The sequence below is a fragment of the Tetranychus urticae genome, chromosome 1 (genome assembly GCF_039701765.1).
Source record: "Tetranychus urticae isolate SD_2017Ah chromosome 1, NJAU_TeUrti_SD_1.0, whole genome shotgun sequence".
NCBI lineage: Eukaryota > Metazoa > Arthropoda > Arachnida > Trombidiformes > Tetranychidae > Tetranychus > Tetranychus urticae.
The window spans coordinates 8,593,250-8,621,241 of record NC_142958.1 but is presented as its reverse complement, the minus strand read 5'-3'; the positions used below and the strand labels follow the sequence as shown (position 1 = coordinate 8,621,241).

Here is a 27,992-nt window from a genome sequence, read left to right as displayed (position 1 = left end):
CAGTTGCTCATCTCACATTTGCAAATATAACCACTAGATGTCATGAAATCTACAGATTTAATCAGAATTTTCTTTTGAAAGTAAACATGTTGAGGGAACAACTTTTTTTCCTCTCTTGACTTGGTCCGTACAAATCTTAGTCATGTTTTTCTTTGAACATTTTTCTTTTCATTATCTTCTTCGAGTATCAGTTCATCTTGTACAGCTATAGCTATTGCAACAGCAACTTGTGCATTTGTCAAACAAAAAATGTGGATACACCAAACTGGTCAACTTTTCATTCAACTTTTCATTAACATTCAACATTTACTTTTATTTCAATGTGAGTAAAACTTTTCATCAACTTTTCAAAGTCAACCTTTTCTTTAAAATTTTTGCTCCTCAAACTTCCAGCCAATTTACTCTTCAAACTTGTTCATTCTTTTTCATTCAAATTCATTAATCATTTGACATGAAATTTTCCAATTCCATTAAAAACAGTGTTGATTTTTGGACTTTTCTAAAAGAAAAAAAAAGTTTATCTAAAAATCGAACTTTTATTTTCTGTTGACAAAGCAAACAATCAAGTTATCCCAACATGTTGACATGCAAATCCATACTAACTGGCAACTTTGTTTCACTTTTAGATATTCACTTTTCTTTAGCGAAAGAAATTAATTTGATTAATGAAAAGTTCACAAAGGATGACAATGAGCCTTATTTCACTGAAGCAATGTCCAATGTTACAGTTCAAGTTGGACGTCCAGTTAAATTTCAATGTATTGTAGCCAATCTGGGCAATCATCAAGTAAGTATCAAAATCGACTTTTTCCTTGTCACTGAAAAATTTGCTTTCCTTAAATTTTGTTCAACTCTTTTTGAGCCAATCGAGCAATCATTTTGTTGAAGCAAATAAAAAATGTAAATGAAAATGAATGTTTTGTGTTGGATTGAAGCTGAAGGAAGGTTCATTGGCTAGTCAAAAGAGTGGGGTTGAAGATGAAGATGAAGAAGAAGAAGCGATGAATCTGAGATTTTTTGTTGTAAATAAATGAGAATGAAAAGAAAGAGAGAAAAAAGAGTCGATAAGATGGAGGGTTTCTGACAAGGACATTCAATAAAGAGGAAGAGGGAAAAAGCATCCCAAGCAATGGTGTGCAGCCATTATCATGATATAGTTTTTTTTCAGTGAAACTGGTTCAACATTTGAAGAAGCCCAAGTCCATCGGTTTCTCCTCTCTTCTTATCCATCTTCATCTTCTTCTGCATCTCAATCTTTATCAGCATCATCATTCTTTTTTCTCTCTTTTCCTCTCTTTACTCCCTTTAACCATAAACATGTTTGTTGGTTATTAAATGAAAATTGGTTTAACCCGGGCCAAATTGTCCCATTGTACGAGATTGCGTCTTCATCTCTGTCTCTCTCTCTCTTGTGCTAAATTAAATTGATGAAGAGTAAAAAGAAGTTTCTCTCGAAGTTCAATATTTTGTTTCTGTAGCAAGCTTGAACAAGTTTAAGCATGAAAGGGAAGAGATAAAAGAGACTGGGAAGGAAGATGATACAAGATGAGATTGAGGGTGAGAAGGGAGTGAATAAGACAGAGGAAAGTGAAAGTTATATTGATGAAGGAAGATGAGGAAGGAAAGCCGCTAAGCCGATTTTGTTAAGCTTACCAAGCGATATTCATCAAGAAAAATCAAGGGAGAAAAGAAGTGTGGAAAGGGTCTAATCATGATTGAAGAAAAGAAGAAGAAAAAGTGATGATGATCGAGATGAAGGAATATTTGGTCTGTAAGGGAATGATAGACTCTGAATAATATTGAATCTGATTCTGTTTTGAGGATACAAAATGAGATGAGAGGGTTAAATTTGATACTAGCCTAAGGAAGGTGTAACTGGATAGGTTAGTCTGCAGTTTTAGTTCAATCCTCAATTCTGTTCTCTTTTCATGATCAACCTCAAGTCTCAAGTGAATTTCATTTCAAGAGTAATATATCCGGTTAAAAAGTACGGAAAAAGGGTCAACAAGAGTGGATCAGTGTACATGGCTTTTGAATATAACAGACAAAGTCCAAGAGATAAGTCTTAATTAAATCATTGTATGAAAGGTTCACCTTAATGTTAATAAACATCCGTTTCAATTGAAAATAAGATGATGATTACTTGAAAAGGGATTATCAGGATGCACTTTTATTTGGATGGAAATTGTTTTCGCCAATCAATAGATATTAATGATAATGGATCATCATTTTGCCAACAATTGATTGCATTTCATTTAATTTAATTTTATTCACCAAAATGATGAGAAATTGGATTAATAATGAAAAGTCTAATTTTTCCTCTTCTTCTTTTTCTTCTTCTTTCCTTTCGTTCATTCTCAGGTTGCCTGGTTTCGTAAAGATAAACATACACTTTTAGCACTTGGAAATGAAGTTATTTTAAAAAATAATCGTATTTTAGTCTCTAATCATACAGACAAGATATTTTATCTGACGATATTTGCTGTTCGAGAGGAGGATAGAGGTGAATATATGTGCCAAATAAACAGTTCACCTCAAATAGATCAAAGCGCATTTCTTAAAGTCACAGGTAAGATTACTTTTTGAAAATGCCGTTTAAAGGTGAGCTTGGGTTCATTTACACAGAAGATTGAAAAAATTGTTTGCTTTTCGCTCATAAAAACAATTTCGTACTGAAATTTCAGGAGAAAATAGTTTTCAACATTGATTCTTTAACCAGTTTAAAGTTGAACCGTGATTAAAGATGAAGCAATTCAATTGAAGTTCAATCTGTAAATGAGCTCAAACGCTCAATCTTTCACCTCTTGTCACAGTAGAGTTTGCTGAACACAGAAGTCTGAAGTTTATCCAAGTCCAAGTTTCAGTTAACAATTGCTTTTAACTTCCATTAATTTACAACATTAATCGAACAATTGAGATCATCGAAAATCTACCAAATTTTCGAGTTCGATTTCTTTTAAGAAACATATTTCAAAATTCCAACTTATTGACCTAACTTAAAGATTATTTGTTCTTATTTGAAGTCGATCGTTTAGTGTGATCCAATCTAAAGGGTCAACACTTTTTGCAAACATAAATCTTGGAATGTGACTGGACCAAAATGGAATGAAATTTGTCAGAAAAGGGTTAAGACAAATGTTTAAATTTAAATACAATGTGAATAAAATGTGATCAAAAATGGCGTGTTTATTGTGCGATCAAGTTTCAATTGAATGTTTAATAAAGTGTTGCTTATTTGCTCAATCAAAAAGCATGAAAAGTAAACGCATTTTTCGATGAAAGATTAACATTGAATCGCAAGTTGAGTTTGTTTGTGAGTATCTTGTTAACTGTGTTACCAAGAAAATACAAAAAAAGTACAAAAAGCTGGAGTGAAAGGGCAAGAAAAGGGAAGAAATGAAATTGTGAGCAAATAATGTATTTGGTATTGTTTATCCTTGTCTATTGAAGGTTTACTGTTCAAACAAATTGCTTACTCTAATCAATTGAGTTGTTTTGGAACTGGCCAATTCAAGAAGATGAACAGAAGAAAGGAAAGTAAAGGAGAGTAAAAAGAAAGAAGAAGATAAAGATGAAGATCGAGACATTGGATGACAGTCGCTTATCAAATATTTTGACAGTCAAGTGTTTTTATTATTGTTACAAAATCACAACACTAATCAGATTATTCAGTATTTGCTGGTAAATTATATTTGTTTAGTTATAATTATTTTCGACTTTCATCCAAATTCACCCAAATTCATCATGTAACAATCATGTAAAGTATCGATTGAATGTTAAAGAAGCAGCAACCAAAATGGATGCAAAAAAGAATCACTTGTTCCATTAGAATTTGAAAATTGTGAAAAGAAAAAAAACAAAATCCTTTAAAACGCGTTCCATTTTATCTCATTTCACTTGAAAATTTATGAATTATTTTCACAAATTTCTTGTTCTTCATTCTTTATCCATCTCATGGAGTCCATTAATCTTATTATTCACTTAAAATAGAAAATAAAAAAACGAGAGAAAAGTTGGTCAACTTTGACCATTAGATTGAATCAAGGAATGAAATCTGATGATAATATGAATATATTTCTTGAACATAAATTCATAGTAATCCTCATAAAGTCAAAATAGATATAAGTTGATATGTTGGATAAAAATTATGATAGCCATTAGAAGAAGGATTCCCTGAAAGTCCCGGCATCAAATCAATTTTGATGAGCAAATTGGAGTGAATAAGAAGATGAGAACAAAAAGCAATGGATTTTCATCATTCCCATGAATCTTTTAATCTAATATTTTTGCTCAGTCAAATTATATTTATTGGGTCAAAATATTATTTCAATTCATTTCAACTTTTCATCTTCAATTTTGATACAATTATTCAAGAGCCAAAATTTAAAAATGAAAAACTCGCAAACCTTAATGGTTATCATTAAAAGTTCAACTTTTATCCTCGTTTCACTCAACACTTTTCCCACTGATTAAAGTTAAATTGATTTCCATTTTTCCACATTAAAAATGTTCCAAGTTTATTATCCTTTTTTACTGGGAGTTGATGGACTCACTGGGAGTAAAAACTCCCAACTTGGCTTTTAATTGTTTCCATTGAAAGGTTCGTTGGAAATTATTCCTTGACTTGAAACTTTTTGCTCTAATCTGTTGACCTTGACCATATAACATCATGATTGTTGTCATCTCATCATTGGATAATATTTATTCATGAGATTATACTTTTCATAATCCTATAAGAAAGGTAATCATGGAAAATCTGTTTACATAGAAAGGATGAAATTTATAGGTTCCATTGCTCAGGAAAATTGGCTCAATTTTTTTCTTCTTTTTCCATATCATGATGAGAAAACTTTCTTTTTCTGCCTTTTCTATTGAATTCCAGAGAAATTCAGTCTCTTTATATGGGCAAGAATGTTGCATGAAAACTGTTTTACTTTAGATTTCCAGTTTCCTGTTGCAGTTGTTTTCATTATCTAAGTTATTCATGAGAATTGATTACAGGAAAATTTTGTCACTTTTTTCTTCTTCTCTTGGTTTCGCTTCAATTTGATTATTCATTTATAGTTGGGATAATTTAAATGGTTCAAGTTAAGTGTGTTGCATTGAGCTTTGGATTAACCTGTTGATTATTGAATAAAATGTAGTCAAGTAGCTTCAGGTTCATGGGTTGATATGCAGGTTGAACTAATACTGACAAATCTTGTGACTCTCTTTGCAGGCAAGTTTGTAACTTACTTGGCTTATCAAGTGATTTATTAAGATTACATGAATCGTGTCATTGAATGGTTCAAGTTTGCACTTTTTCAGCAAATTTTTGCTTCGAAAGAAGGAAAAAATCTTTTGCAACTTTTCTTAGTGTCAATGTCGATTTGCTGAAATTTCGAGTATCAAGATATTCGTCTGGTTCGGAAGGTTATACAGGGAAATCTGTTTTGAGGCTCTTTTTACTCCTCGAAATTCGCATTTCATTCACTTGATTTTGACAGTCTTGACATGCATTATATCATCACTTGATGTGTTTTGCCAACAAATTTTTTCGTCTTTTGTCTTTAAGCCTCGCATAGGTTATCGTGATAAACTGGTTAAATTATTTGACAGAATAACGACAATCTTTGAATTGTAAATGTTACATTACCTTTTTTGCTTCCATCGTTTTGTCATTTTACTTTTTTTCAAAATAAAATCGAGTTCCATTAGCTTTGAGTGAGATACATTTGATATCATAAAGTTATCGTATAACTTGAACTCGATATCATTTCATTTCGAAAATGAATCTTTACTTTTATTAACTGTCAGTCAGTAAAAGATGCAACCAAGTTGAGATTTTGGCCGAAAATTTTATTCCTTTTGTTTTTCATATTTGCTCAACAAAACATATTACACATTATTACAACTAAAGTGAGGGAAAACAAAGTTTAAAACTGGAACTGATAGAACTTCTGGGAATTTTAGTTAAAGAAGCTCTTAAAAGATAAATAGACTTAATCCTCTTGCTCGTGAAAACGCCTGAACTCAATTTATAAGGGAACTCAACGCTGACGAATAGATACAAACTTTGCCTTAGATTTCAATGAAAGTTTAGTCGAACTGAATGCTTATTTACTACATAAAACAAGTAATATCAAATCTCATCCAGGCCAACAAAGAACTAATGATAGCTATCGAGAAGTACTAAAGAAACCGTGAGAAAGACTTCAACTATCGACTGTAGGCAATGGAAAATGGCGATTAAAATGATAGAAAAGCAAACGTGGAGGCTTTAAACATAACAGAACTTATTGCCATTTAAGATTGCGTTTGGTCATTAGTGAATCAATTGTGACTTTTACTAGTGAATAAGGTGAGTATTTTGGATTGAATTTTCAACTTGCTGAAGATGCATTAACTCTTGACATTGATTTCATTCTTTCGAATGTAAATTTATCATTATTAAGCTGGAATAATCATGTAGCATTAGTAATAGAAATGAGATTAACCAACAAGATGAAATTGAGTTGTTCCTTGGTTACTTGGACTTTGTTTCACTTCTCGAATAACATATCATTGAACATTGATAGATACAGAAGGATAAACTTGAAAGTATCATGATACAGACAAAGTCAACTTGATACATTTCAAAATTAACTAATATAACATAATACAATGTGTTTTGCTTGGACAAGCAAATTGTAAGCACAAAAATAAGATCAATCGACTTGCATTTCCATTAAATTATTCATTTCGCTGTTTCCAAATTATTACCAGAGGGCTATTTGCAGCAACATTCTGGTAATAAACAATAAGCCTGAATTAGGCGATGATTAGTTTATAGCCAACTAAAGATGCAAATTGAAAATTATTTCATTGTTTTGTTTCTTCAAAAGGACTGCAAGTAAAAGAAATGTTTCTCTGTAATAAAGGGAAGGGAAAACCTTTTAAAGAGACTATTAATTTACATCGGATAAATAATAATGAAGTGCAACAATTGAAATGGTCAAGGATATTGATCAAGACAAAAGGTTAACAAATGCTTTTCATCAAAGGAGGAAGGCCAAAACTGCCTAAGAAATGGAATTTTTTGTTATGGACACATCAGATGCAAAAGTTTATACTGATTTCATTTATTCAATCCATTTTTCGAAACAATTTTTCGTTTTCGAGATATCATGAAAAAAAGTTTGAAATTCATGGAAAAAGTACCAGAGTAATGAAAGGTGAAACCACACTAAGAATAGATTTTTCTGATGTAGAATTCAATTCTGATTCCAATAATGTAATTCATTTTGATCTTAAATGACGCAAAACTGGCCATTTTTTCGATAATTTGATTATTCGGAAGATTTTTTGCGAGAATGGCCAGTTTTGCGTCACTTTAGATCAAAATGAATCACTTCATTAGAATCAGAATTGAATTTCACAGGCAAAAAATCTATTCCTAGCGTGGTTTCACCTTTGGTTCCAGCAACGCCTGTCCCCAGTTCTTCGTTATTGAAAATACAGATCAATAACCAAAGGTGAAACCAAGCTGAGGATATTGAGAATTGAATTCTGCATCAGAAAAATCTATTCTTAGTGTGGTTTCACCTTTGGTTCCTGAGACGCTCGTACTCATGAATTTTTAATGTTTTTTCACGTTTTCACGAAAACAAAAATTATTTCGAAAAATAATTGAATGAATGAAATCAGCGTAAAATTTTGCATCTGATATGTTCATAACAAAAATATTCCTCGCTAGGCAGTTTTCCCTATTCTTTTGGTCTTCATCCTTTATCGAAACCCATTCCAATTGTACATTTCGCTTCAAGATTTATATCAAATTTTGCTCTGCAAGTTATGTTAAGTTGAATGCTAACCAACTTTGACTGCAGAAGGAAAAGATCATTTGATGGTCTTAATTTCGTTCGGGAGATCATTTCATTTCTTATTTTCTGAAGATAAGTTAAAGTCTGTTTCAAAGTTATGTCTTGTTAGCATTTTTAGATGTTAGAACAGATCAGACAGTTCTTTCATTTCGGGAAAAATTTAGCTTTATTTATGTTCTTTTCAATGTTAACGATTTAAGAGACAATTATTTGGTTCTAAAGAAGTGTGAATTAAGAAATTTCTGTTAAAGTTACTTTTCGAAGCGAGTTGTTAACGTTTAGGTAACTTGTGATTGTATGCAAAACTCTTGTAAATAGAGTTGAACTGTTCGGTTTGAGCTTTAATAGCTTCAAGTTTAGTCAATGAACCAACCCGTCAAAATAGATGTTTATTTTTTTCGCAAAATGCATTATATCATTAGGTTGTAACCTTTTTGATGAATCAATGGCAGTATTTAACCTTTGGGCAGATCAAGATGTTAGACTGTTAAGAGTGTTAATACTCGAAGAGAATAAAGTCTGTCATCAACTTGAGTTTCTCAGATCAAAATGAAAGCAACATTAGAGAAATTGAAGTTCCATGAAAAAACTTTACATTCTTATTCTTTAGTTGAGAAAAAAATAACAGAAACTTCATATCATGAAATGACAAAAGAACTTGAAAACAAGTCAATATGAAATGGTAAATTTCAAGACATATTGAGATAACATTCAACAATCAAATGTGTTTCTCATCTTTATCCTTGTACGGTTCAAGAATCCAACTGACCAAAAGTCTTGATAGAAACGAAAAGTTTCAGTTTTCATTTTCAGATTACAATTTCATTTGATAATTTTCCATGTAAAACTCGTAAACATGATTATTTTCGATTGAATCACCTTTACCAGTTTGCTTCAACTTTTCGAGTTGGCGAGTTGCAAGAGGCCCAAACAGGGAAAAAATGAAGTCCAAAGTTTTTACTATTTGATCTTAAACTCCCTTGATGATTATGTTTACTGTATCTTGTCATGGATGAAATATCTGTAAAAGTTAATCTGGTTAGTCAAGATTCATTCTTAAGATTCACTCATGAATCTCTTTTCGCAAAGAGAGTGAAAGAAGAGAGGCAAAGTTTCTTCAAGATGAAAGTTACTGGATAAAGATGGAATAAGTTTTTACCAATGAAAATTGTATGAAGGCGAATAGAAGCTCAAGTCGTCTCATGATGGTTACAGTAAAATATTGATAAGAGTAAAAGCGAAAGATATTCCTTCTAATATCTCTCTCTCTTTACCTTTCAGGTTTGTATACCTTGATTCTTAACCTTTTTAGTTAACTTGTTCATCTTCATCTTTCTCAACCTTACAAGAATTTTGATGGTTTTCTCCATTAACCACGAATTGAGGTCTAATGAATTTCATCATTGAACCTTAATATGTTATCCTATTCAAGTTAATTCACTCAATTTTCATCTGCAAAATGTAATCAAAAGAAATGATAAAATTGAAACAAAACAAAAGTACAAACCAAAAATGTTTCCAACAATTTAAGAGGCAAAGAAGATGAGTCGACAGCAAAAACCATAATTCTGAGGGAAAAGGAAGAGAAATGAAAACAATTTAATTTCATTAATGGGATCAAACAATCAAATTGCATATAAATTGCCAAAAACTATCCAATTGATTGAATAATGATGTTAGCCGAGAGACTGGGAAAGAGTGGAAAAGGGAAAAGTTGAAAAGTGTAAAAATAAGTGATAACGATTCTAATGGTTTCCAAGTGAATCTTGAAAGACATTTTCAGTTGATAATTTTTTTCTATTTTAACGTAAAATTTTTTAATGTTGAAAAGTGAATTGTGTTCAATTTAGTTAACTGCAATTTCATTCGGAATAAATAAAGTAGAATGGGTTGAACAAAGCGATCAATGATGTTGTGGGCTTGCTTGATTGATGGATCTTGCTTTTCACAACAAACTCAATCTGACATTGCTTTTTCAATATCTTTTGCGTCTTTTCCCTTCTTTCATCATCATTATCATCTTCATCTTTTCCCTTCTTGTTTTGCTCTTGTTTTGCCCTCTTTTACCATTCCTTCCCTGAAACACTCCCAGTTCAATAGGAATCAACATCTTCATATCAAAATGTTATCTTTGTTATCATGATAACAATGCCCATGAATAAGAATAAGCAAAATCAAATGAGATGAGTTCAGTTTAACCAGTGAGACCAACAATGAATCAATTATCTATCTGTTTCTTTTTTTCAGCGAAACTGTTGAAGAAAAAAGCATTCTCATCATTTTTCCATGAATTTTTTGCTCCTTCTTCTTCTTCTTCCTCGTCCTCTTTATTGCCTGCATTTTTTCTTCCGTTTTCCTCTATTATTTTATTTTTTTCCTTTTTTCCATAATCTAAAGATTTATTGTATCTTTTCATGATCTTAATGTTTCACACTTTTTTTCCTGTTATTTTACACTCAAAATATTCAGTCTACTGACTTATTGGTTTTTCACAATTAACATGAAAAGTTTTGCTTAGGTTGACCTTAATTCGTGCAAAATCAAACTGGAGTAAAAGGTTCATTTTCTTGGAGTTTTTCAGTAAATTTCAATTGTTTCATTACATTCTATTAAATGGGTGAAAAATTAATTCTGACCTGTCTCAATATCCTATGATAATTTTTGCGTCAAAGCACAAAAGAGTCGGATTCGAGCAAAGGTCAAAGTTTCTTTAAAATTTGAAATTTATTCGATTCATTTGCAAATAAGATTATGAAACAAGCAATAAACATAAGTGACCAAGTCTTTGCCTTTTCCTTACTTACTGTCCGTAAAATATCCCTTTTAGTTTTACTCGAGATAGCCATTGCTTAGAACTACAGACTTTCAGAAACCAATTTAATCAAATAGATTCGAACGAGATCCCAGTCGAAAATATGATCGTTCAGCAAATCGTTCAATCAATCAGTCAGACATCTGCAAACCGAAGAAATTTGAAGATATTACATTAGATTTGATAAAAAGATCAGGCAAAGGGAGTGATTTGAAATTATTAAATATTTCTGAAGAAAGATCAGAAAATCAAAGTAAAATTCCACATTTAGTTTCAGTTATGGTTATCTAATGAATTGTCCAACACTTCAAGGATCTTGTTAAAATCAATGATTAGTAAAGTGAACAATAAGATTTGCAAAACAATGTTACTTGAAAACAATTTTTCTGATCATTAATAACTTATAACGAAAAGCTTCTGTTGCTCTTCAAAAAGGAAAATGATAATTGATTAAAGACAAATTAAACGTTTTTGAGCCTTGAATTCATTCCATCTTTTCCAGACTACTTCCACTTCGATGAAATCGTGTTCAACCACCATGTTAACTGATTCATCGACATTCAATGAATTTATCACTTTTCTCCTCTCAATCAATTAAACGATACATTAAATGTCTAAGATAATTTTGTGAAAATCAACGATAAACTGTAATAATTATCGCCATGAACAATTTTGTTTTCTTATTTTTTCCCTTTTCTCCCATTTATCCATTTTCGCATTTTTTTTATCAACTATTGTCAACTGACTGGACTATTAACTGGACTTTTATAGATAGTCAATGATATCAAGTTTCTTTCATTAAATTCAATTAACTAAATCATCTTTAATCCTTTTCTTACAAAAGCTTTCAGGTTAACCAAAAAGAAGAGAAAGAAAAGAATTAATCAGCAAACTCTATTTTCTCGAGTAAATGTTGTTGAAATAAGTCAAAACAAAAAGCTTAATCTTTTTCCTCTCAATAACGTTCTTCTCCCAACCTCTCATGATAATCATGAATAACCAGTGCCACCTCATTTCATTGAAGAATTGACCAGTTCAGATACAGATGTAAATGAAGGTGACTCTGTAAGTCTTCGATGCATAGCCAAAGGTTTTCCTGCGCCAACAATTGAATGGAGACGGGAAGATAAAGAAGCAATAGACGCCTTATCATCATCATCACTACCATTATCATCACCATTTTCATCTGCAAGTGATAATAAGAATGGTAAGTATCGCCAACAAGCCATAAATAAACATGGAAACGTGTATTCAATCGAATGAAACATTTATTCCATTCACTTCGTACAATTTTAAATCTCAATTTGTTCACATTTTATCATGGAAATGAAGAAAAACACAAGAAAATGGATTTACTCGCTTGAACGTGACAACATGAAGATGGAATTAGATTTAGATAAAATTCAATCGCCAAATCATGATATCGGCAGAAATGAAAATCGAAGAAAAAATAAGAAAGAAAATGTCATTTTTGGAATTTTCAGATAAAAGATTTTCTAATAAATTCATTTTCATTTTCTGTTTATGAAATGCTAAGCAAATTGATGCAATTTCAATGATAAAGACCAAAGTTGAAATTCTTTTTTTTTGAAATTCTTCTTTAGTAACAACGATTCAGGGTGAATATTTGAACATTGTTCGAGTGAAACGACAGCACATTGGTGTCTATCTGTGCATCGCATCAAACGGAATTCCAAATTCTGTGAGCAAAAGGATATTCCTTGGAGTTAAATGTAAGCCTCTTTTTTTCATTCACTGGGCCGCAATTCAATTCAATTCATTTATTTATTATTTGAAAATCATTTCATTCCACTTATGGCTTTACATCAATTCATTTTCACTTTGATTATCTTCACATCTTTTCATCTCTTTCCATTGAAAAGATGATTCTTCTTGTTCTCCACTTTTCTCAGCATAACACTGGCAAATGATGATAATGATGATGATGGTGACTATGATGACTGGCAATGATGAGGATAAGAAAAGGCAAGAGCCGAAAAGGATCATAAGGTTAAGGGAAATGTTAAAAAAAGATAACAATGAACACAAAACGATAAATGATCAGAAAGTGGTCTTCTTATCCTTTTATCATCCAATCGTCATTATCCATCTTCATCTTCTTTTTTGCATCTTTTTTCCTCTTTTCGCTTATGAATGTTTGTCAGAATGATCAAGTGAACTTGGTGTTTATCGATACTTTAAATGGATAACATAAACTCCCTTCCTGATGCATTCAGAGAATCGAAAAAAAACGTGAAAATTTTCTCTCCTTTTCTTCCCATTCAATGGTTATTTCATTTTGCAATTCTTCTCTATTTTTTCCTCTCTTGACCTTTTCACCAAACTCAATAACTCGAATCACAACTCGATCGACTTTTCTCACCTTTTGACTTTCCATATTTGAAAATGAGTTTATTTTTCCAACAATAACAGATAAGAACACTTGAGTCAAGCAAATTTTTCTCATTCGATCCTTTCAATTGAATATTTTCTCATATTTTTTGCTCGTTATTTTCAAGATTACTTTTTCTGTCTGCAAACTCAACAATCAAAAATAGTTTAAGATGGAAACAATCGAAAGACTCAACAATAATTGAATAACGTTTAAATTACGTTCATGAGATTCGTGAATTTAGAGGATGGAATCAAGTGAATTGCAGGAAAATGGATCGTTTAAACGGTCATTAATAATTGTTTATTTGATAATAGAATTGAAGTTGTAATGATGATTGCATTGACCATAATGACTGAGCTTTAAATCAATCCAAATAATCTTAATTTACTGGTCAATTGGCATTCCCATGAGGCTGAAAAAAATGTCGTCTTTATGACTTGAAACCTTCTTTGTTGTCAAACCAGAAAACAGTAAAAGTATGAGTAAAACTAATGCAACCATTTTCAGTGTAAATGAGTTTTATTGTATTTTTATCATGCAAATCCTGAGCTGATAAATGTTGAAACAAGATGATTACTGGGTTTTTTTTCAAGATGAATCTCAACAGAATAATCAGTGAACAACAGAAAAAACTATTGTCAAGCAGAAACGTTGACAGCATCAAATTATATTGCATATTGTGAAGTAAAAAGTAAAATGTTATAAACTCGTCGTTAAACCGAGAATATAAAGTCGAGAAAAGGGAAAAGACGAACGATTTGAACGTAAAATTAATGCTCAGACTAATACTTCATCATCATGATGATGATAATAATATCATGAAAAATGGTTGGAATGAGCTCAAGAATTGTGGCAAAAACTAATTCAAATTTAAAACATGTCGCTGTTCATTCAATGTTCAAGATGCAACTTTTCTCGACTAATGTTCATCATTGTTTGTAGTGATCAAATAAAAAGGGAACACAAATTTAAAAGAAAAATCAACTACAACAAAGTATATTTTAGAAATTTTATTGTTGGTCAGAAAAGTCACAAATCTAACGATTGTTAACTGAAAAACTGCCCCGATTGAGGTCTCAGACTGGGTTTAAATAGGAGAGCTCCTATTGCCTAGGAGCCAAATGTGTCAGAAAAACAAAAAGATTAGGAGAAGGGTAATTCGAAAGGATTTAAGAAAGATAGTTAATCTGTTGAGAAAGTATTAACTTCAGAGATAATTAGGAGCGCTCTTAAGCGAGTGCTCTTAAGCGAGTGCTCTTAAGCGAGCGCTCTTAAGCGAGTGCTCTTTACTGAGAGCTCGAGATTAAGGCTTATTTGATTTATAATTGAAAAAAAAGTAAGGCTACTACATTCCCCCTTACTTAGACTTTTCCCTCCTGGGATAATAGGGTCTACAGTTCCTTATATGAGCGAAATAGTCTTGTCCATCGTTCTCATAGATGAGAGTCTTCTGGCTTCCATCTATTTCTTTTATTTGCTTTATTTTAAACGGTCCGTCAAACTTGTATTTCTTTCCAACTTTCCCTTTGCTTACCAAGATCATTGATCCCACAGTGTATTTCACTATTCTCTTGATGTTTTTATTAGCGTATTCTTTCATTTTCTGTCGGTATCTCATTTGTTGTTCTTTGTCAAAAGCTCGTTCTGAGAGCTCACAGTTACCAACCACTTCGAAATGCTTATCTGCTGGTAACCAGTCAGTGTAACCAAACGCCTTAAAAAACGGGGAGCAACCAATGGCTCTATTGTATGCCCGATTGTTGTGCTTTGCTGCGGCTTCTACAGCTTTTTTCCATCCACCAGGAAAGTCAGGGAAGCAATCGCAGAATATCTTTATTTTTTGCACGTGTCTCTCAGCCATTCCATTCGACCATGGACTATAAGGGGAAGTTGTAACCAACTTGATTCCAAACTCTTTTCCAAGGTTCTTTGTTGCTTTGGAAAGAAATGATGCGCCACAATCGGATACAATCTTTTTGATTTTACCAATAAACGGGTGAGATCTCAAAAAGAGCACGAAGGAAGAGGCATCTTCTTTCATCGGTATGGCTTGACAAAGTCTGGTTGCTTCATCTACAAGCACTAAGAAAGATTTAGTTTTCGCTGAGCCCTCTTTTTTCTTAGTTAGTTCACCATAGTCGACGTGAATAACTTCGAACATTACTTGTGAGTGCTCGGGAAGGATCATCAAATCTTGATTCTGTTTCAGTTTTGATTTGACACGTTGACAAACGTCACAGGTACGAACATAATCAACTATGTCATCTTTCATTTTAGGCCAGGTAAAGCGAGCAGAAATTTTGTGATAAGTGCGTGAGATTCCATCATGGCCTCCAGAGTAGGGATCGTCATGATATGCTTCTAGTATTGCTTTGACTTTGTCTGGTGATACTTCCATTCTCTTTTTTCCATCGCAAATGTTGATAAAATTAACGACTGGGATCTCAGGACAGAGTCTTGATAGGGCATCAGCGTCTGTCAACTCTCGACCTGATCGATGATTGATTGTTAAATTGAAACTCATTAAGAAAGTCTGCCAACGGCCTAGACGGTTCTTCGGTTCCTTCAGAGATAACAGATGTGAGAGCGCTTGGTGATCACTATTGACTTTAAATTCTTTTCCTTCCAAATAACTTCGGAAATACTTGATGGCTCTTATCACGGCCAGGCACTCCTTCTCAGTAGTCGAATAATTTAATTCTGGTTTGGTGAAGGTATACGAGTAATAACCAATTACTCTTAGTTGTTTATTACGAGGTTGATTGAGATCTCGTTGATATAGTATTGCTCCAGTGCCGTAGTAAGAGGCATCGCAAGAAAGTTCAAATGCAAGCGTCCAGTCTGGTACACCAAGTATGGGGTTCTCACTGATTAACTTTATGAGTTTTTGGTATGAGAGCTCACATTGAGCGCTCCATTCAAAAGGCACATCTTTTTGTTTCAACTTATCGAGAGGTCGAACAATATCAGCGTAGTTAGGTATGAAAGACCTAAAGTGTCCGGTTAAGCCAGTGAAACATCTGAGACTATGTATGTCGAAAGGTTTTCGCATTGATTTTACTCGCTCGACGGATTCAGATCTAGTCGTCTTTGTAAAACCATCGATGACACGGCCAAGGAAGATAATACTTTTAGCACAGAAAACACTTTTCTTCTCGTTGATTTGAATGTTGTTTTGAGATAGCTTTTTGAGAACTCTAAATGAGAGCTCAGCACAATCTCTCTCTGTTTTACCACCAACACAAATATCATCGATATAGACAGCCACTTGGTTGGTTTGCAAGAGTTCATCGAGTACGGCAACCATTTTTCTTTGAAAGATTGGAGGTGAATTTTTCCAACCGAATGGAAGCCTTGTAAGTTCATAATGGCCGAAAGGCAACACAAAAGCTGTGAACTTGCGAGTCATCTCTGTTATTCCAACTTGCCAAAATCCATCTTTTAAGTCTATCTTACTGAAGAAGTTGCATCCACCAAACATGTTGATTATCTCATCGATGACAGGAAAAGGGTACGGGTCTAAAGTTGTGTATTTGTTGACCTCACGATAGTCCTGGCATAATCTCAGCGAACCATTTTCCTTAGGCACAATTACACAAGGGGAAGCGTATTCAGATGTTGACGGAACTATTATTCCTTGTTCCAATAATTCTTTTATTTTGGATTGGGCCCACATGTATTTTTCTCTTGATAGTCGGTAAGCTTTGAATTGAATGATCGGAGAGCCCTCCGAAAGCTTGAAGTCAGCTTGTAACAGTGGCTGATTCTCGGTTGGTATGAAAAGCTCCGGGAATAACGAACGAGCTTTTTCCATATTCTCCACTGAGTTCTCACTTTGAGATCTCACTTCGGAAATTGAACAGATTTCATTGTCAGCAAAGTTCCACTTAATTTTCAACTGTTTTAAGGCACGAATGGACAGTAAAATATCATAAGAAACATCATCGACAACTATAAAGTCTAACTCAATGCTCTCGTTGTTAAACTCAACTTGAGCGCTCACTTTGAGTTTAAAAGTTGATATTTCACCATTGTATGCCATTACATTGGAAGTAATACTCCTGGTTGGTAAATTGTTATCTCGTACAAAACGTGATGATATTAGGTTAGCTTTAGCACCACTATCGAACAAAGCTTTAGTCCAATATCCATTGACTTTAATAGTAAACATGTTGTCATCTTCAGCCTGCTGTTTTTCTTCGGGCACGGAAAGAGCGAAGGCTTTTGAATGATCGTTTCGAGGTTTGTTGTCGGGTTTAGACGACTTATGGCGAGGCCTCTCTTCTTCTTGATAACGACGATCACGAGACCTTAAGGGTTTAAGTTGACACAAAACTTTTCTAACATCGTCCTTGGTTTGGACTTCTGAAATGTTGATTTGTTTTGAGAGCTCATCTGGGAGACTCAGTAACATTAAAGTGATGAAATTGAAATCATCAATCTCTGGAAATGCCAATTGCAATAACCTTTGTTTTTCATAATAGTATTCTAGCAATGGACCACCACGATACTCCCATGCGAGTGCTGCTTGAGCTTGAGTAAGTCTATTTTGACCAAATGACTCCAGAAAAGCTTCTTTCCACGGTTGCCAAACGAAAGGAAGTTGCTCTACCAAACGACTGTTGAACCATTTCAACGCAATACCTTCCAAGTAAGCTTTCAAATTATTGACCTTGGCATCGTCCGTAGTCCAACCGTTGAAGTCGCAGGCTTTTTCATAACTTATCAGCCATGTTTTAGCATCTTCCTGCCTACCGTTGAACTTAGTCACTTCCATACGTTGATTCTTGCTTCGATGCATGGGTCCAAGAGTCTCTTGTAGGTTGGCAAACATAGTCCGCATAGATTCCATTTGAAACTTCATCATTTCTTGGAACATGGATAACATTGGCTCATTATGAGAGCTCATATCTGAGGCCTCATTAAGAGAGTTCGATTCTTCACTGATAGATCCGCCACTATATGTTTCATTGGTATAAGGTTCAGCTTCTTCGGGTGAAAGGAACAGAGTTATCGTTCTTTTACGAGTCATCTCTTTAACAGCAATTTGGGTCGGCTCCATACGAGATACAATATCATGCATCGCCAAATCTTGAGAGTTTTCTCTAACGAGAATCCATTGATCGGAACCAACCACACAATATCTGGTTAATAGAACTTTGTCATTACTTCTCACTAAAGTGAATTTGATTTTGATAGGATTGACAGCCATCCTGTCGACTGCGCCAATTTGTAGTGATCAAATAAAAAGGGAACACAAATTTAAAAGAAAAATCAACTACAACAAAGTATATTTTAGAAATTTTATTGTTGGTCAGAAAAGTCACAAATCTAACGATTGTTAACTGAAAAACTGCCCCGATTGAGGTCTCAGACTGGGTTTAAATAGGAGAGCTCCTATTGCCTAGGAGCCAAATGTGTCAGAAAAACAAAAAGATTAGGAGAAGGGTAATTCGAAAGGATTTAAGAAAGATAGTTAATCTGTTGAGAAAGTATTAACTTCAGAGATAATTAGGAGCGCTCTTAAGCGAGTGCTCTTAAGCGAGTGCTCTTAAGCGAGCGCTCTTAAGCGAGTGCTCTTTACTGAGAGCTCGAGATTAAGGCTTATTTGATTTATAATTGAAAAAAAAGTAAGGCTACTACATTGTTCGAGTTGTTTCTTTTTTCGTTCGAGGAAAAGTTTTTTATTTATCGTTTTTGATGGAAGCCAAGTTTGGATCAACTTTTTTTGGTTCGCTTTTTCGTGTCTTGAAATGGTTCGATTTTCATCTTTAATCAACAACTTTAACTTAAATTGTTGATTGAGAGCTTTCTCTTTGTTTGCTTTCACTTCATTTTGATATTGATCATTTGAGTTACAAAATAAAAGGAGAGCAAATTAATACAAACATTGAGATCAAACAGAATCAATTGATATTTGATTCTTTATTTAATCTTCTCTTTTTATTCACATTTGATTACTTCATTTGGAGTTGGCTGGTGTTTACCAAAAGTCAAGATGCTAGTCTTGAAAGGTGAAATTATTCAAAGGATGAATAGCTTTTTTCTTAATGAAAATTGTGTTCAACTCTTATTGATCAATGAATAAATAAGTTGCAATAAATATCGACTTAAGTCACTTGTTCAGCATTTGTTTCAGATTGAATGAAATGTGTGTGCAAATTTTGCTCAGCTTGTTCACTTTCGCAAAATTCAAACTCGAAAAATGGGAAAACGAAATTTCTTCCGATGTTCTCAAGTTATTCAAGAATCAAACATTTTGCTCTTCAATTGTAACAATCGAACAATGGAAATGCATTTATCTTGTTTAACTTTGGAAGTTTGGACATTTTGTTGACGATTTTGCATGAAAAAAGCTCGATGAAAATGTTTCGACAGAACTTTGTTGTCATTTTGAATATCTTGTAACAGTGAAAAGATATTAATTGCTTGAGAATAATTTGAAAGAAACTTGAATAATTGCGAGATTTTGAGTTTTGAACATTTGTGTGAAAAGATGTTCATCAATTTCATGGATTGCTATTTAAATTCAGTGAGTGCAAGTTTTTGGTTCAATTGATGGAAAAAACGATCAAAGAAATTAATTATTTGGTTGGTAAATGAAGTAAAAAAAGTCGACTATAATTGTGACAAATTGAAGATGAAATATTATCAAAGATTCACTTGTTCTTGTTTGCTGTGTCAAACCAAAGATGTTTTTATCATTATTATTATCAACAAGAAAAAAATGACGAAAACCCTTTAATCGACAATCTAAAGCTATAATGAAAATAATTGATTCAACGAACCGGAAACAAAAGAAGCAATGAAAAAAGCGAAAGAAAATAACTCAGATTAATTTCATGAGAAGAGAAAAAGATAAATCACTTGTAAAATGAGAGTAAATACACTGAGAAAAGATTCACAACATGTTACTGGATATTATTAATTAAGTGACACAGTTATCAGTTTAGATTGACTCGACATTTCATTAGAAATTTACTTTTGCATTCAATAATAAATTCAGTTTCGGAATTTGAGCAACCTGCGATGAAGGATAAGAATCATCTAAAGGTCACTTGAGCTCAACATAAAATTTATCTGATTATTTTTAATTGCGACTTACGGGGTAAACTCACCTTTCATACATATTGCGCTTTTATTATCTATACCGGGCTTTTTTCACGTTATGCCTCTATGCAGCCATAAACCATAAACGATTGATGCCACAGGCCTCAGCCTTGAACCATGAGCTCACGCAGATTGAAGAACCGAACCGAATAAGTTCGAACGCTCGAGATCATTCAAGGTCAATCCGTTATTTGAACTCTAATTGCTGTTAAAGATAGTTTTTACAACCTATTTGATTGTAAATGATTGCTCTTGATTTCTTTCATACTGTAATATTAGGGGTGTGAATAAGTTTCCGCCTTTTTTCGAAGAGGCTTATAGAACCATCGGTTCTTTTTTAAGTGACCTTTGAGCGCTTTTTTCTGATAGAGCATGTTAACTACTAATCATTACAAAGAAAGAAAGATTTCATTCGATACATTTTAGGGGTCAAAATATCGATTGTAAATGTCGATTCTTGACCTCAAAAATAAGGTTTTGCGGGGATTGTTCTCGCACGATTTTGCAGGCAGAAATTATCAGAAAAGTGTTCAAACCTTATCAAAAAACTTTCCTGATTACGCTTCCTATTGAGTTTTAGATGAATCATGTTTTCACAGTTAACAAGTCAATTGTAAGATGATAATTATAATTTGCTTTTAATTTCTTTTAGATTTTATTATTTCTCTTTTTCACCATCAATTCTCTTCTCAAGAGGATTTCAAGTATCTATTGTGATTACTATTATCAAGTGATATCTTCATCCAGTGTTTCTTCACCAATAAATGAGTTAAATAGAATGAAAATGAACAGATTGGATAAAAAAAGAAGAAGAGGGAAGATGATGATGAGACTTGAAAAAGTACATATGTAAAGGTATCTTTTGTTCTGGACAATTGTTAATCAATGTCACAAGTCTCAGTTTACTTGAATCTCATGCTTTCGATAGAGTCTCACACTCATGATGTGTTTATGTTTTCATCTATTGAATGGCTATACAACAAATAATTGTGACATGGAACTTGAAAGAAGGAGAAAATGAGACAAAATAAGATGAAAAATAAGCAGGAAATTGAAAGACTCAATCAAAGATCTTCTTCATCTTCTCAGTAGAATTTCTTTCAATCTCTTTGTCTTTTCTTGTTCCATCTTATTCTGTTGATCTTCGGGGTTACTTGATGATAAATTCAGCTGCACAGAATGAGGATATTAAGGTCATCAAAAGGCAGTCTAATATCAATAACATAAGGTCAAATGTTGATGAAAGGAACACGAGTCGATGGACTTTTGTTTTTGCTCATCAGAAGAGATAATCTCTTTCAGAATATTGATTCACTCACTGATTATCATAATTATTATTACTTTTATTATTATTATTTATCTTGTTTGTATTATCAGTTTCATTCTGATTAAAATAATAGCAATAATCTTGATCGCTTTTGATCGTTTTATTTATCAAAGTAACTTTTGTTGCTTCATTGTGACAATTCAATTGACACAAACAATTAATCAAACAACAGTTAAACAGATTAGTTACTTTTTTGTCGTTTAATTATTTTTTTCTAACTTTTTGCTCAACATTCATTTGTTCTTGTCAGAGAATCGCTTAGAATTAAACAGAATCGATTAATTAATCAACATTAACTGATTTCAAGGAACCAATCCATAACAACTCGAGCTAATTTCAAATCAAAATGTAATCTTGAAAACACTGAAATTTTCGATGCGAAAATGGCAAAAAGAAAATTTTGTCAGAGCGATTTTCAAAAATTGTAAGAAAATCATGGAATATTCAAATGCAGAAACAGAAAACTCGATATTTTGGACTTCTATCTTTTCCCTTAGTATCTTTAGATTCTGAAAAGGTCTAGATGGAAATAATTTTTGAATTGAACACTCTGAAAGTTCCAAATGCAGAAAAAAATCATTTCGATAAAAAAACCTCCCAGTAACGGAATTCAATAAATGGTTTATATGTTAAGGAATAAAATCGATTCGCAAAATGGAAATAATTAAATAAATAATTGTAATTTTGTTGAATCACTAAAACTTTAAATAACGGTTCTATTTGAAAAGTTTATCTATTTGTCTGCTAATGTTCAGAAAAATTCATTCCTGAAATCAAAAGTCTTTACTATTTAAGGGGAAAGTTTGACAGGTGAAATCTGCTGCCAGAGAATGTTCGATTTGTTCATTTCTCACAAGAGAAACCATCGAGTTCTAAAAAACTTTAGTGAAATCGCATTTTCCAATGAAAAAATTAACCAAACTCGGAACATAATTGACTAAAAGTAAGGTGAAATCACATCGTCGGAATAAAATGAGAAACTCGACTTTTCTGTTTTAATCCATTGGCAAAGCAGGAAGCAGTAAAATATTCAAGATGTAATCAATCAGATACACTTGAGATAACTGGCTGATTGATTGTTCCTGTAAATTCAATTAAAAGAATAATTGAGCAATTATCTTGAACAATCCCGAAAAAATGAGCACAAGTCTTTCTTTCTTTATCATTCAACAAACGTATAAAAAGAGGTTTAATTTTATTAAAAGAATTGAAAATTCTGGTAAAGTTTGCACCAAAAGAATTAAATTTTGAGAAAATTAAACCTCGAAATCGGCGAATTTTTAAACCATCTTCTCCCCTAAACATGATAAATATTCAATTTACTCTGAAAATCTCTTTTTTTCTGAGAATCGAGCAAGTTGCATTATCGCCAGATGGAGTTGATTGGCTATTCTGAGCAAATATTATATCAAAACTGATTAATACTTGAGTTGAGTGATGAACAAGAAGACTTTTCTTTCCTCATTTCCAGATTGATTAAGTAGTTGAGATGATAATGATGATATTGATGGGAAAACTAATTGAATATAAGAAAAGATTCATTTGATTGTCCATGTAAATTTAGTGTCCAGAAGTAGAAGAGGAAAAGATGGCGAAAAGTACAATTTTACTTGGCAACCTTTTCCATTGGAAATGTTAACCCACTTGATGATTGTCTGCATAACCAAGTCCCAGTAAAGTAACTTATATGCACAATAAGTAGTAATAACAGGGTCAATACGATCATGAATACCATTTGGATATGGAATCTTGAACTTGAACATCTTCAAGATTAACTATTGCCTTAATAAACTATTACGTTTGCAGATCAATTTGAGGTGAGAATCAAAAGGAAGAAACTTTTTCTTCTTCATCTTTGGAATGAAGGGAAACTCTGAATAATCCTTTCTTCTTCTTCTTTTTCTAACCTTACCTTTTTCCAACTGAATCAACCTTCAAGATTTTTATCTGTAATTTAACCAAAAAATTTGTGATTCGTCTTAAGTCAAGAAAGTGAGTAAATATTTTGCCAGAATTCATTAAGATTGATTAGAAATGCAATTTCATCTCTTCTTGTCTTCACAAGGAAAGGCATACATTTGTATCTCATTGAACCTCTTTTCATTTGTTGTTCAGTAAGGATGAATGAATCAACTGAAGGCTTAAACAAGATTTGGCCAAAATTGATGTTCAAAAAGGATAATGGTTAATGTTCACTGTTCATGGTTGATTCAAGCAAACAGAAGTTGTCTTTGGAAATGAGTAAATCTTTCATCAACCATATTGCCCATTGATATTGAAAATATCCAATCAGTTGAATACATTTTCATGTAAATCGACTTTGACAATTTGTTTAATCAATCATTTTCATGGTAACAAAACGTTTGGTCCAACCATTTCAGAAATTAAATTTAAAGTCTTTCCTTTCAGAACATTTTTCAATCAATTCAACAAAATCAACTTTTAGATTCTTTATCAAGTGTTGAATGGTTGCAAGATGAACAGGCAAAACCACTTTCAAGTTAATTAGTTGATTCATCTTTTTACAGGTTAAATGGTTGACTTTGTGTGTTGATTCACTTACAGGTTCAAATTAACAATTAATGTTCAACCGATTATTTAAAGGTTTCTTCATTGGTTGTTTCATTTGAAAAGTGTTTGTTTTCACAACAAGACAACAATAAATCCTCATGGAGTAATCAGATTGTGATGAAAGTAAACATGAAAATATCGTTGGTAAAAAACAATTTGGTTAAACAGTTTTGTTTCGTCTTTTCACAAAGTTAGATTAACATTGTGATTATAGGTGAGTTGGAATAATCAGGAATAGTTGAAGATGAAGATGAGGATGACAAGTTAGACTATGATCTACAATCTTGTTGATTCTTCTTCCGATCCTGGAATCGATTCAGTTTACAAGTTTTTGTCTCACTTTCGTCTTAATCTTCATTTGTCAAGATTGTTTTTGTAACGAAAGTTTACTTCAAAAAAGGATTATTTCAAGATGTGCTTCTTTTAAAGGGAAACATTTCAAGATCACAGAGAATGATGAAGATGAATCCAGTGAGTTTCTGTTATCACATCAATCACATGATAAGAAAGCTCAATTTTTTTAGATTTTCTTTCTCTTTTTCTTTTCTTTTTCAACATTTCAACCTTTTCTTCCTTTTCAAGACTCAATCAAATAAACACCGATTTAAGTGAAAAAAAAACAGAAAACAATTTAACATCAGCAAATCAAATCAATTGGCCAATCTCGACAATCCATTTGTCAACTAATTACATCAAAAACGAAGGTTAATCAACAAGAATTTACTGATTTTCTTCTTGCATTTTGCTCTTTTCATTGGCAATTTTAAAATTGATTTTACTTTTCGTTTTCATGGCAACATTTAAAATTGTGAAACTCAAATTACTTGATTATTAATGTAATTGTGACTCTTGGATCAATTGTTGTATCTTAGCATTTGAAGATGAAAAAATATGATGAGGATGAAATGATGGGAATAGTGGTTGATGGTGCGTGAAAAGGTTTGAAAAAAAGGGAAAAGAATGAAGAGAAAAATTGTTATTAGCTGAATTTTTTGCTTCGCTATTTACCAGAATTATAACTTTATTCATCTGTTTTGTTATTAGGTTTGTCTTGTTTGCTTGTTTGGTTTTGATTGAATTTTTAAACTTGGCTTGGCTCAATTTGCTCACCATTTAACAATACAAATATCATAATAAGATGAAAGTAAATCATTGTAAATTGATGTAATCAGCAGGAAACTTGTACTTTTGGGTTATTATTGAATTTTTAGAAACGAAATGTTCTCTTATTAATTTATTGCTTTCGTTGGAGGAAAAAAATGTTGCCACAAAGCAATTTGCATGAAATGCCATCAATTAGTGATGATCATTGAACAAAATAAATTGTTTCATTTTAATCATTAATCTTCAAGTTTGGCGCCACTTGCTATTGACTTTATTGGTTTCCATGATTTGTGCTGTCATCTAGTGTTTCCTATTTGATTTGTTGGAGTTCATCTGGTGTCACCATCTGACAAACTGTAAACAAACCAGATTTTGGGTTAACTTGAAATGATGAAATTGTTGTACAAATGTGATTGAATTGGGTTGAATTTTGGTCAATCAATATGATTTTTTTTCATCTTATTTTCCAATTTAATATTTTTTGGGTTAAATTTATTTATTAATCTCTCATTTTGTTTCCAATCTAGTCTCACCTCTTGTTTGGACGCCAAATCAACGTGTTGGTTCACCGTTAAATGGAGATGCTTCTATTATTTGTACAGTTGATGCTTACCCGAAACCTGATTGTTACTGGATGAAAACTTCTACCCGTCAAATTATTCTGGACAATTCTAAATACTCAACTATACTCACACCTATCTCAACTTATAAATATGAAATGCGATTGAATATAAAAACCGTTGAAATTGGCGAGTTTACCAGTTATACTTGTATTGCTAAAAACATTTTAAGTGAAGCCTCGGGAACTATCGTTCTTTACGAGATACCTCGTCCATCAACTCAACGGACTGTTATTAATAATATACCAAACCATTCTCCAGTCAAGGAAGTATCGAAAAGCAGGAAAAATTATCTTGGTACTTCCAAAAATCCGCTCAACTCTGAAGATAATGTTAAAGGTAGGCAGAACGGTGTGAAAATCTTAACCATTTCATTATTGGTTGCTTTTTAATTAACTTTTCTTTCAATTTTTCGCAGATAAATTGAATATTGCTTCATTCCTCACCAATTCCTACAAAAACGACATTTCACCGGATCAAATAACCTTACAAACTGAAGAAAAAGTTACCCCAGCTGATGACTTGATCGATTCAGGAACAAATTTTAATTCTCATCCATTCTCCAACAGTATTTGGTTGATCAGTATTAATATAATTTTACGCCACATAATTACCTGATTTCGCGAATAGATTTAATATTTGATTGTGCTTTTTCACTTTTATCTCAACAACTCTGAACAATTAATTAACATTTTCTCATAACCTTATCCATTCTCATCTTGTGCCAATTTCGTTCCTAAATTTTAATCAACAAAACTGGAATGTTTGTTTGAAAATGAAAAAATCAATCGATTTCAATTGATTTACTGAATATCGTGAGCTTAACAATTATTATCAAATAATATCTCCAACATTAAAAAAAGGTAAAAAATTCTGTTGACAAATATTAAAAACATTTGTAATCCATCTTTTCAATTGAGGTAAAAAATTGATAACCTCCAGTTTACATGAGAAACCGATATCCTAGATATAATGATTATTGAGAATGGATTCTCGGTTCTTTAATCGATTTTAATATTTCTTTTCAGAACACATTAAAATCCTTTTCCCTCGATAATACAATTATAATCATAACAGTAACCTTAATGATTATGGTGATCATAATTAAGATGAGTTTGCGCCATCTTGATCGTTCAATTTATTTTCCCTTTTCTCTTGCTTCTTTTTATTATCATCTGATGGGTGAAAGTTCATTAAAAGATATTGAGCCAGAGAAAGTAACATTTCCATTATCATTAAAGTTAAATCAATTATGAATCATTCCCAAGATCATCAATAATAGAGTCTAACAGTGAAACGTCAGAATAACTTTTCCATTCGCATTTCCATTCATTTTTTTCATCATTAAGATGAACCCAAAGTAAGTGTAATAACTTTAAGGAAATCAGTTTCAATTGTGATTAAAAACATTCAAGTCTTTGCTCAAATAATCCAAGCAACATGAAAATTCAAAGTCATTATCATTTTCAAATATTGACTTGAAATTTGAATTCATGGGAAAACTCAATTAACCCGATCTTGGGTTAGAACCAAAAAAAGAGAGATTTTCAAATTTTCTTTAAGACAATGTTTATTTCGTTATAATTTATTGATTCATTCGCTTTTGTTAACATTTTTTGATTAAGATTTTGATTAATGAAGTGAAAGAACTTTGGATGTGCTGAAGATTTAGATTTGAAAGTGATTGGGTGATTGTTGGTCTGTAATTAGTTAATAGTCGATAATTATTTACAGTGAAAAGCTATAATGAAAGATATAATGTAATTTAAATTCATGATAACAATTTAATGATTAATGGTGATGAAGATTTTCTCCGAAGAGATTGGAAGACTTGATTGTTCACTTTTAATTTTCAAATGATTAATCTAACTTTCAATGTTACATTTTAAAACAAGATTGAGATGTGAATTGAAAAGATGTCAAGTGTCAATATCAGTGTATATTTCAATACCAAATGAAGGAAAGGAATCAATTGTTTTGTGTTTTCTTATTTTCTTTTCAAGGCGATTTGCAATTAATTAATAGACAACTAAAGTTGATTAACAATTAGGCTTTGATTCGATTCTTGTTTAGCTAATAATGGCTTGCGATAATTGACCTTTTTATCGTAAATTCAATAGTCTACTTGTCAAGGAAACAGCTCATCAATTTGCTTTGCTTCAACGGTAAATTCATGGAAACCACTTTTCATTATCATTTCTCCTCATCTTGT

At 32.2% G+C, this 27,992-nt stretch overlaps 1 protein-coding gene across 1 annotated transcript; it reads left to right on the top strand.

The window, feature by feature from the left end:
* Positions 1–113: 113 nt before the first annotated feature.
* LOC107365703 (lachesin) lies at positions 114–26,673 on the top strand. The gene is made up of 7 exons (XM_015933258.3): positions 114–322; positions 627–787; positions 2,362–2,569; positions 11,657–11,860; positions 12,258–12,386; positions 25,688–26,119; positions 26,199–26,673. Exons 1-7 carry the CDS (start codon positions 250–252, stop codon positions 26,396–26,398), a joined length of 1,407 nt encoding a protein of 468 aa, XP_015788744.2. The 5' UTR covers positions 114–249; the 3' UTR covers positions 26,399–26,673.
* Positions 26,674–27,992: the final 1,319 nt, after the last annotated feature.